Raw genomic sequence first — 12,113 nt, 5'->3', positions numbered from 1 at the left:
CTAGTGGTTTGCCATTTAAGTAAGTGGGACACTTCTCAGGAAAAGACCAGGAGGAACTTCTCATCACTGCTCAATCTGTTCACTCCTTTTTCTCCTGCTTACACAGCATAAAGCAGTAGCTGCTTCCTGCAGAAAACACTTGGAAGCGTAAGTGCCTTACCTGTCTCACAATGCGTATTGACAAGCAATCATCAGTTTTAGTCCTGACTACCTGAAAACTTTGCTCTAGGATCTGCAGCTTTTCACTTTACCACTCTCCCTCTCCAGATTCACACAACAATTCAATCATCAGGTTTCTGAGATGCTCTGGCAGTCCACTAGGAAAGCAAACCATTTACTTACACTGGTTCCTCTATTTATTTTTTAATTATTTTTAAATCCTTCACTTCTTTAAAAAAAACCCTTCTGAAAGCAATTGGACAGTTTATACGATAGATTTCAAGTTCTTTTCTGACTGCAGCTGAACTCCACGTTTCAACTTATTTGTATGGTTCCCTCACAGATCTTGAAGGCAAACCAAAACAAGAGAGAAAAGCAGAAGGGCTGGCCCACAGGCTCAGAGCCAGTGGTGGAGGCCATGGGTGGAGGCCCCAGGTGAGGCCCCAGGTGAGGCTGCTTGAAAGCAATTAAAGTCCATTGGAACCATCTGGCTTTGATAGTTATGTGTTGCAACAGTCTTTCGTGTTCTGTGCAGCCCTAGTGTGGTCTGCCCAGGGAACGCAGCTGCAGGCTGGATAACCACCTCCTTGGGGTCACCTGCTGGATCATCATCCAATTCTTCAGTGGCCTCTCAGATAATTGTATTTTAGAATGGCTGTGAAAGCTATGTTGACTCAGCCTTGACATGGCATTTATCCCCGAGTCTACTGCTTCTATTTTTACTATATATTCCTTCTAACCATGGGTACAAAAGAAGCACAATCACTCATCCTGGATCCTTTCAGTGTTCGATTGCACTTTCCCACAGCTCAGGCACAGCAGTGATTTAAGCAGCAGTTACCCTCGTTTGGCAGCTGAGAGGTTTCATACGTGAGCTGCTTTGGAACTCCTGCATGAGCATCATCTGCTCCTGGCAAGTCATTACTCTTCATTGCACTGATTTGTGCTAAAACCCTTTCTTCCAAGTACAAATATTTTTTTTATGAGGCATTCTTTCTGAATCTGAGATTTCTTCACACTCAACCTCTGTAAGGAACAAGCTGGTCAGTAATTTTCCTGCCCTGCTCTGTAGTCAGTGCCAACCATAGGAATGCACAGCTTTTATGCAGTAACCTCATAATCTCTGAAGGTCTGTTTTATATTTTGATTACCTATTGACATACTGCCATTAAAAATATATATATATATTGCAGTTATTACAGTTTTGTGTGTTTTGTTTGTTTTTGTTTGTCAGAATATATTTCAGCATTCAGATATGACTTCTACTCTTTTTATTTCTACTGTTTCCCATGTGTAAGTGTCCTTACTGCCTTTTACAGTGTATAGCATACACACATCTTATTTCTACCTCTGGTACATCATTTTCATGCAATTTCTAAGCTTTTCTCCCTTTAGCTGCTTGTTTTATCTAACTTCTTGGCTTTCTATGAGTTTTTCTTTTTAACATCTCATGTTACTACTGTGCATTTTTCATCTCTTTCTGTGCAATGAGAAGCATAAAACAACTGAATCTCTGGAGAGGCTTTTGGAGAAAGAAACATGAACCCTTGATAAGAAATAAAACTAATTCCATATATTAGTGTAGCAGAAATGATAAGTCATGGCTTGAATCAGTGATTGAGCACCTGATGGGAAGGCAGGGCCAGCCCAGGGGAGCTCAGCTGCAGGCAGTGCCCTTGAGTGACTGGAAAGATTGGAGCCAGGATCCACTCCTTCCCAGACCTCATTTAAAGGTTGGCAGGGGAGGCAAGGGGAGATTGCTGGAAATCCCTGTGTATCTGAGGTCTTCTGAAGGTAAGCTTTTTTTTTTTTGTTTGTTTGTTTTTCTTCCTATGCCTCTGGTGGGTGTATTTGAGCAAATACTTGCTGCTGCTTGGGGCCTTGCTGCTCTCTTGTCTTTGCTGCATTTTTTATTTTGTTACACATGAGAAACTGCTTTCAGGTGAAGCTTCTTAATAAGTGAGCATCAAGCAGCTGAGTAAAAGCAATCGTGTAAAGCGATCTAGCTGAAGCTTCAAGAATACAAGAGGGTGTTTGTAGGGAAGCTATACAGCTTGGAAGCATACAATAATAGGCTAGAAATGACACGAGGTGTTTAAACAGGTAATAATGTTTACTGTTTTCTTAGTGTGTCCTCTGCAAAGTATTTTGGAAATATATTGAAACACTTTTGAAAAGTGGGAGGTCTAGCTACTTTTTGTGAGTGCAGAAATTCAGGTGCTGACTTGTGTAAAAGCTCCAGTGTTGCTCACTAATGGAACACAAACTGCGTAGAAGCCAAGAGTTCTTTATTCCCCCACTATGGAGATTGCTACACACGAAAGTGTGTAGTGTTTGGTTGCAAGTAGTGTTTGGTAATGGAACAGAGCATCTGGTCTTCATATGTTCTCTTACATGGACTTATGAGGCAGTTGGGTACTATTAACACTCTAGACAAGGAACCAAGCATATAATTAAAGTCAGGTGGTCAAAGCTGACTGCTAAAAAGAAGAACCTTCATCCAGATTTAGGATTTGAAACAGATGTTGCAGTTCTCAGAAGTGTTTATTACCTGTGGTTCTCAGAAAGCCTGAGCATTCAGTTCTGAAAACTTAATCTGGAAGGAGGTGACACGTAGAATGTTGTGTTTCTGTGGCTCATTTCTATGCATCACTGAAGAAGTGCTTTGCATCAAATCCTGAGTGCTGTAGGTAGCAGTTACTGTGGTCCTGAACAGCATGTAGTTTATAGTGGAAATTGGACATTTTGTGAGAGAGGAGGTGGTTATCTTAATGTTATGAATAATTATTGCTTTAGTGTTGAGGACTTTCAATATCAAAGTATAGTATGTACAGTGATGTCTAATAGCACAAAACAAGCACAGTGAATGTATGATGTTCTAAGTGTGTATTATTAAAAAACCTAGAAGAAACCTTCATGACTACTGAGTCTGACTACTGCTGGTCTGTGTGCTAGCATCATATTAGAAGAATGGGACAGATAGAGGCAGCATTCATAAAATCATGATTACCTTTACAAGAGCACAGAAGAGACTTTTAGGACCATGTGGTTATATGAACTCCCTCTGTTGTTTTCTGATGTCTTCAATGTCATGAGACCTGATGTTGTGCATGATGAAGATGTGTTAGGAGGCCTTCTGTAGAAAATACATATATCAGGTGTTAATTTAGGATTTCATTCAAAATGTGAGGCTTAGAGTCAGAAAGCATTTCAAACACCAAGCTGTTCATGTTAGCTAGCAGTAACTTGCAGGGGAAAAGGCAATATATTCGGTAATCAAGAGCTTCTTCTATCTTTCTCAATTGAAAAATGCTTTTCTACAGGTATCTTGAAAGTTTGTTTGCTTTTGAAAGTTGATGGTCTTGCGTAGTACTTGCACAGAAGATACAAATGTTACCCTGATGTACCATAATATACACACGATCCTTTGCTGTGAGTCAGGGATGAAATGAGATCGCTGTCACAGTGAGGTTACATAGCATATCATCCCCTGGGAAGCGCTATCACCTATGTTGTCTGCAACTTCAGTTATTTCTTCTTTAAAGCTGTAAACACTATAGAATTTGCAGGTATTGCATCCTGCACTAGAAGAGATGCTATAGAGAAGGTCTGCAGAGCATAAGAACATTCTCCTGGTAAGCTGGTTAACTGCCTTCCTATTCTTTTCCATCTCCATTCCTAGCAGGGGGATAACAACCTCCCATTGTCCAATGCTTAGCTTAAGGCCCACTACTTCTTGTAATTATTTCTTTTTTATGTCTTCAAAGTCGTTATGTAGGAGTCCTTGTTCTCCCTGAAGTGAAACCAACACCTGGAGAATGAAAGTCCTCTAGGCTTTGTTTATAAACCAAAGAGAGGAGCTGGCCTTAAACTCAGAGAGGGAGTCAGTCACTTGTGGCAGCTAGCTATCTGTGTTGATGATAAGCTGCAAAAGCCACTTGTAGATTGCATATTGCACAGAATAAGGGCATATCTGTTCCTGTTGATTATTTGGTCCTAGTCATTCTGGAATACAAATGGTTGATTTGAAGTGTTCACCACCCCTCGGGACTAGATGTTGTACCAGACACTGAAATTTCTGCTACCCTGAAGTAATAGACAGCTTTAACACAGGCCTGTCTCTGTGGAAGATGTGTTTCAGAAAAAAAAATGAAATTGCCTAATGATTGGACTGTTCCATCTATATTAATGTGTAGCCTCAGCTGCTCTCAGTAGAAACTTGTTTTGAGCAGAAATTGTTGAACGTAGATAGTATTTAAAGCTACGCAAAGTGTGCTTGTGTGAGAAGTGAAGTATCTCTGTCAGTTATTGTATCAACACAGTGACATTGACATTCCTCCTCTTGCTGTAGATTGCCCGGCAGTTAGTCTTTGCCAGCTTCAGGAGGCAGTTCAACAACACTGTCAGTTGCTATTCCAGGGTATGTTGGAACATTAACATTGGTCTGATCTAGAGCAATAGATATTGCGTAGATTGACTGTCAGGCTGGAAAGAAGGCCATGGGAGAAGTGGTAAGAGGCACTGTGGGTAAAGTGGTAAGTTAGACACTGTGGGATGTGTCTAAAGCTGGGCAGACAGACTTGAAATAGTGGTTCACAGCTCTAGGTAGATCTGTAGAGCTTCAGAGAGGTCCCTTGGTTCCCATCAGGAAATCAAACCACAACTATCAAACATCTCATCTCTAGAACTACATTAATAAGGTATTGATAAAAGAGTTGGTATGCTGGCATGTACCTCTCATTAGGATAAATACTTCTGTAGCTCTTTCCTGTTGTGCCATTCAAGAAGCATGCAGGTCAAAATGTTTTACTGTGGGATAGCCCCAGCAAGTCTAAGCATTTTTACTAATATCTTGAGAGAAGAATCCACTGAGAGCACCGCTAACACTAAACATATCCCAGGACACTGTCTCTTTTGATAGCAGGTATGTTATGACATCAGCTACTTCTGCAACACGATTTGCCTGTAGCCATGTGGCTGCACTTAATCAGGATGCATACTTGGTTGTAGCAGTAGATACCCCTGCAGGTAGGGCTCCCTATTTTATCCTTTCAGAACTGGGCTGAAAATAAAGACACAGTCATTGGAATCCCAGGGTGCAGATCCTTAATGCAGAGGAAGCCACAGAGCTGGTTACAGAGACAGGAAATCTCTACCAATAACATGTAAAGCTACATCCCAAGTCCACCTGAAGTGCCATGTAGTGTTATTTCCCTCTGGTTCCCACTACTTAACAGCAAATTTAAGTAGAGACACTAGTTAATTACTGACAAATATCTAGGACTGTTTAGTTGTGCACAGGCATCTGTTGACAAAAATGAGAATCAGAGGAGGGCATGAGACTCAGCATTAAAGGGGTGGAACTCTAAGCCATGAAAGGACTGGGGAAAGCCTCATCAATGTCAGTGTGTTGCCCTTCCTAACTGCTGAAAAGGTGTATGTGTGTTGGGAAGGTATGTAGGTTGGGCAGTAACTCCTGTTCAAGTTATGCTGGATGGAGTGTGGGAATTAAGCTGGGAGAGGATAGTCTTTTGGAGATCTCCAGGAGCTCCTGATAGAAGTGCAAGGTGGTATGAGAGATTGGAAAGACTGGATATTTCGTATCTTACTTAACTTTAACCTACCACTGGCTGGGCTGAAGAGACTCTGCTCTAACAACTGGGAAAGAAATTACTTTTACCTTTTTTTCTCCTCTGTCTCAAGGAACAAACTGCTTACCTGTTCTCCCCTGCAAGTGAGGGATAAATTAACTTATAGCAATGAGTGCAGGAGTGGAAGGATGAGAGAAAGAAGAAAGCATTCCATGGTGAGAATGTAGGAAGGGAAAATACCATGTACTCCAAAAGTAGCTTGGAATCTCAGCAAAATATTAACCGAGCCAATATTTAATTAAGGCTTAACACTTTAAAAAACAACTTATGCTGAAATAAGACTTGCTATCTCAGTTCAGCTTCTCTGATATTGTTCTTTCTGTGTTTTGAGCTTGGAGGCTGCTAGCTGACTTGTCCCTGTTATTAATTATGAGAAGAAAGTTTAGTGTAATGAAGGGAAATTGCAACATGTGGGATAAGTTCATTACAGGATTTTGGCCAGAAGCACAGGTTAAAGAAAAACTATAGCTTTGCAAGCATTATGCATGGGTATGTCATGTTCCTGTAAAACAATTGCATTGCTAGTGGATGCTGAAAGAAAAGTATTCTTTAAAATCAGAGGTTCAAAAATGCTCTGAAGATATGGAGATAGCCATGTGGATTCTATTATTTATGATATGGATTAAATATTATCTGTAGCCTTGTTCTGGCATCCTGAGAACAAATTACCAGTGATTCCAAATGTCAGCAGAATCTAGCAGCGGAGCTTTTCTACTTGCACCGTTCAGAGTGCTTGGCACAGGTTCAGTAGAAATGTATCTGAATGCTTCTGAAATCTGGGAAGCCCATATGTGAATCCAGTTATGTATCCTGGCATTTTGGCAGGAAGAGTTTTCTATTACAAGACTCTGAAGCATACAAAAAAATATTGCTTTCATGCTGTATAACTAAGGACATGTGGAATGCAACAGCTTTGTTTAAGTAAACTCAAAAGTTCAAGCCCACTTATTTTCCTTTCTTTTTTCTCATTCAAATTATGAAAAATTGCTTTCAGTGCCAAATACGTGTTTTTTCATGAAATGCAGCTTCCAGTTTCTTTAAAGGCATTGAGTCTGTAGATTTTTTTTTTTTCAATCATCTCATCTGAGTTTTGATTTTGAAACCATTTAAGAGTGCATGCTTTCACAATTTATTTGGCATGAAGGGCTTTCAAATCTTTAGGTTTTCTTACCATATGTTTAGTTTTGCATCATTGTATGATTGAACTGATTACTTCTATTAAATTTTAAAATTGAACTGAAATAGTTTCTTCACTCTCACAGAAGGCAATCTCTGATTAAAGAAGTGAAAATATGTGAACTTCAGACAAAACACAATTCTTGACCACTTTGAAAATTAAACACAGGATATCTGCGATCTTATATGCGTATACACCTTAAACTGAAGCGAAGTCTAGCCTGTCAAAACTAAAAGATTTTACATGACTTCAGAAATGAAAGGATCTTATTCTTTGAATGCTTCTACAACATCAGACAATGAGTGTGAGATGCTAGCACTATAGCTGTGTTTCAATAATGACTATTTTTGCCTAATTTTTTTTTTTTTAATCCTTCCAGGTGTAGCATTTTCTACCAAACATATATTCTGTTTTTGTGGATATACAGTGTACGAGAGGAGGGAAATGGGCTCTGAGAATCCTTAGTTGCCAATAGCATGCCCTTTCTCTTAAAACTCATTTTGTAAAAATCTCTCTAGAAAGTGCCATCATCTGCCAGAAATGCCTTGTCCATATGATATCAGCAGAGTAAAATTCTACATGCTGCAGTGTAACTGGAAAATCTCCCTTGGTGTTCTGAGGGCAACCATAGGATGTTGATAGTTCAGTGTCTCTTCAGTATATTTGTTTACTTGTCAAGTAACAGTTTGTGAAAGGCACTGCCACAGACATTAAACACCTACCCTCATTTAATACTTATTAAAAAACAACACCACCACAAATGTATCAGGAAACAAAAAACCAAACATGTCAGAGTAAGCCAGCCTGCTGTGTGGGGTTCAGGATTTTGCAGAAGCATGCAAAAAAAAAACAAAACATTTGCATGCTGTTAAATGGGCAGACTGATAAGTACAGGTTTAGAAGGTAATTAGCACTATCCCTTTATCCAGAAGGATCTTTACTAAAGACATCTAAATTGATTTTTACATAAGAACTTTCCAAGTAAGAGAAAAAACATAACAGACTAAAGCAAAAGTGCCATTTGTAATCCAAAGCAGCAGTGTGTCCTGAGTTCCTGTCATATATCTACTTGATAGCTAGACAATTTCAGCTTGGAAAGAAGGCTAATAGGGTTTTCTTTTTATTACTGCCATTTTTCAGTATTGTATAAATAACACCTTTATAGTCCTGCTTAGGGCTCTTCTGTAAGAGCAGTACATTCCTATTTAACTTGCCCAAGACTCTTAGTAATGTAACAACACAGAATGAAGGGGGGAAAAGGAGAATTAAAAACACCGTGGGAGCCAAGGTCAACAACAAGTAGTTTTCCACCACATTTAGCTCTTAAGAAAATCTACTATTCCAGTCATTAATAGTAACAATTTAAAAGAAATAGTTAAGTGACAAATCTGCCAATGGCTTTGTTTTGCTCTCCTATCAATAGGGAAGGGATACTTACACAGACCTGAACCCAGGATGAAAGACCATGAAACAGGACCCACAGGTTCTGAGTGTTTACCTCAGGTGTTTTCTACTACACTGTATTGCCAGTACCTTCTACACTTTCTTCACAGTGGAGTTACTAAGCTGTCTCTGCATGCATGTGTGTGTGAGATGTGACTGCAAGCAAAAAGTTTAGAGCAACAGTGAGCCCCAAAAGTGAATATGACAGATCTCTCCAGCTGTCCAATACCTGTGAGGAAAATACCATTGAGGTTAAAAGCAGTGTGTTCTTGAAACTCGTTATCTGTGCATTGGAAAATATGTTACTGTTTTTAATTGATAGCTCTCTGCCCCTGCTCTTTATTTCTCCTTTCAGTTCACATAGTGAAAACAGCAAGTTAAATCTGGCTTACCCTTGTCAACTTTTTATGTTCTTTGTAAGAGTTAAGAAGTGCAGCTACATCAGGGATATCTTCAGGGCTGTATGTTCTCCATTTTCCTTGTAATGATAGAGCATCAGTCTTCAGTCATGAGTACGGTAGTGCACAAAATTATTTCTAATTGAGGCATTTCATTAAGCAGATCTACTCTCTAGCAGAGTTGCTAAAAGTCACAGGGAGGGAAACATTTCTTTACTCTTAAATTCCAGATGTTGCTTTTTGCATTTATTTGTGCAGTAGTACTGTTCTAAGCATCCATTTTTAAGTCTGCTTTAAACATGAGGAGTGTAATGACTTAAAAAGGCAAGACTTACAAATTCTGAACAAAATAGGTAATAATTAGTAAGAAAAAAAAGAACAAACTTTGTGAATGAAATTATTTCTAAGCACTTCCTATTGTTACCATCCCCTAAAAAAGCATTCAAAAATGTGCTGGCCATTTGGTTATGCTTGATTCTATCACTTTTTTTTTTTTTTTTTTTTTTTTTTTTTTTTTTTTTTTTTTTAATACCTTTTCTTAGGCTTCTGTCCCTTCCAGAGGGAAGCATGGCTTATCTTTATTTCATATAACACGGAACCTTTCTTTTGCTTTCTTTCTCATTCACATTGCAACTAGTGCTGAAATTCAATGGGAAATGCTGAGATGTTCACAGAGGAATTGCTCTAAAAGTATGTGAGCATTTGGCATCCCACATTGTGCAGCGGAGGCTTCTCTTAGGAATGGGCAGGTAGAGACCTATGGATCTCTGAACATTCCTTCTAACAGATCACAGTTTTCAGTGACACAGCTGAATCACAAGATTACTTAGGTTTTTCTTGTTACACCACTAGGATATGTTGATGTTTTCAAACAAACAGGGGCAAGTATTTAAAAGATGTAAATTTCAGAGTTAGGGTGTTACCAGTCTCCTACATTCTGGACTGACTGATGCTTTCTGCTCTGTCATTAATGTTTTGTGCATTGGATGCTTCATACAGATTCTGATGTACAGTATTGTTCAGGTAACTGAGTGCTGCAAGTATGCAACTTGCCTTGATTTAGTCACCTTTTACACCTTCATAACTCTGAACTTAAATTCTCAGAAGGAATTTTATGCGTACTTTGCTGGAGTTCAGCTACCTGATGCAGCAAGTACCTCCCAACTTTCTAGGGATGCGGTAAGGGTTAAGGGAAGAGACTTAAATGCTGCTGTGAGGAGAGAGATATAAAGACAAACAAATTTAGGGTAGCTATTTCAGTACGTGAGTCTTTCAGTGAGGTAAAGCATGAACAAAGGTTACTGCTTTCATTTCTGCAAAGTTGTGGATTTGCTTGCCAGGTGTTCTTGGAATTAGTAAGTCTAATGGCCAATTTATTTTATCATTATGAGGAAGGATTTTTTTATCTGGAACAGGAGGTCTGGAGGAGTTGTACTAATCAGCAGCTACATTGCCTGGAAATAATTTCCTTTCTACTAGAACCCTTTAGCACGTGAACCAACCACTCTTTTAATGCTTTTTTACCTGAATGCTGTACAGTGATCATTATTTATTTCTGTATGTTAAGATACATCTTAGGGAAAGCGCTATCACTGTAAAGCTGAGACCCAGAATCTCAGTCGTTGTTCAGATGTTTATTGCTGAGCCATGTCTGGCCACAAGCATAGACAGAAAGTGCTGAAATCTCATCTCCTAAAGTTGGCACATGTGACATGTTGTGCTATACCTGAAAGGTGTGCCTTCTAGTCTACACAGCAAAAATTATGCCCAAGTATCACTTTTTATCTCACACACTCACCCCCATGCAAAGAATGGTAACTTTATGAAACTGCTTTTAATTTTCTTGTTAAAAGTCATTTCGGGGTGTATTGTGACCAAATCTGGAGGTCAAAATATTTTGCCGCTGGTTTTGACATCTTAAAAATATTTATTACACGTGTTTAAAACATGCTTTATTAACTCAATGTTTCAGGTCCTCAGCCTTCACTGAAAATTCTGGACAGGTAAACCTCCTTGTCTTCCCTGTCCTTCAGGAAGGCTGGGAAGGTAATTTCTATACTATAAAGACATAAACTCTACTGCTTGCAAATAATAAAAAAATAACTGTAGGTATATCTACAGTAACTTTTTCTCATGTTTTTTGAGGTGACACTTAGGATCAGTGGGTACCACTTAACATGCTTTGCTTCATGTACCAGAGCAGGCTTGGCTTGTGTGAAATGGATTAAATCCAGCCGGATGACACAAACCTGGAAAATCCTATTTCAGGTGCACAGTTGGTACAGCCATTAATGGGTATTCAGGCTAAAGTATTAGAGCTTGTTCAAAGCAATCACTCCTGAAAAGACATTGAAACGAGGACAGCACGAAGTAAATCAAAACCAAAACAAACAAAAACCAATTGCTTTTCCTGTGCACCGAGAGCAGGCATGCCAAGGCTTTTAAGCCAGTGCTTTTTTTCCATTTTGGTTTCTAACTAAATAGGTTCCTCTGTACTGGAGAACAGTTTGGAAGACTTAAATGGTCAAGTGCATGTTATTTGGAGAAGGAACCGAGATGTTTCTCGGTAAAGGGGAAAAAAAACAAAAAGGAGATCTCCTTTGGGTTCAATCGCTTGTCAGCTTATGTTGTGTGTTAACTCAGTCTTCTGCAATTATGTGAAATCAGAGCAAATGACACTCATCGCCATTTGCTTAACACTACTTCCCAGTTCCACAAGCTGTTCAAATCATCCTCCTTCTTGTGCCTTGTTTGGCTGTCACTGATCGCATCAAACGATCGCTGGCAGAACCACCCCTGTGCTCGGCGACGGTCTTAAAGCAGCACACCTGTCAGCACAACAACCTGCGCGCTGTTATCGCCGTGCAGCTGACGGCCAAGGCGCAAGGCTGGCTGCCCCTTCCACAGCACTAGGCGAAGTGCCGATGAACGCCCCACACCACCCCGCGGTGGGCAGCTTCCCCTCCGCTCGCGCGGCCGAAGGGCTCGCAGTTCAGCACTCCGCCTGCCGCGCAGCACCGCAGCCCGGCCGCCGGACCCCGCTAAGATGGCGGCCCCTGACCCCCGCGCTTCCTCTTCCGGCCGAGGTTGCCATGGCGCTGCCCCCCCTCGGCCCACCCTCAGCCACCGCTGTGTGTGTTTACATCGGGCGGGAGGAGCCGGAGCGCTCGGGGAGACGGGGACGCAGCAGGCTGCGACGGCCGCCCGCCCTCCATCCCCTGCGGGCGGTGCGCGGGGAGACGCGGCATGAAGGTAAGGTGAGGCGGGGAGCGGCCCCCCGAGGAG

At 40.5% G+C, this 12,113-nt stretch overlaps 1 protein-coding gene across 3 annotated transcripts in view; it reads left to right on the top strand.

The window, feature by feature from the left end:
* Positions 1-12,113, top strand: part of LOC128087389 (transmembrane protein 263-like) — a 217,027-nt gene that overhangs the window by 16,569 nt on the left and 188,345 nt on the right. The window contains exon 1 of one of the 3 annotated variants that reach the window (XM_052696900.1): positions 1,850-1,953. The exons of 1 other annotated variant lie outside the window; for it this stretch is intronic. Coding sequence is in view for 1 of the 2 variants with exons in the window: in XM_052696898.1 (XP_052552858.1) it covers positions 12,075-12,080 (6 nt within the window). In the remaining variant the exon portion in view is untranslated. Of the gene's footprint in view, positions 1-1,849; positions 1,954-11,924; positions 12,081-12,113 lie in introns of those variants that run through there. One more of the 3 variants, XM_052696898.1, reaches the window with a different exon arrangement.

This window comes from Tympanuchus pallidicinctus, unplaced genomic scaffold (genome assembly GCF_026119805.1).
Source record: "Tympanuchus pallidicinctus isolate F22 unplaced genomic scaffold, pur_lepc_1.0 scaffold3, whole genome shotgun sequence".
Lineage (NCBI taxonomy): Eukaryota > Metazoa > Chordata > Aves > Galliformes > Phasianidae > Tympanuchus > Tympanuchus pallidicinctus.
This window is presented reverse-complemented; position numbering and strand designations above follow the sequence as displayed.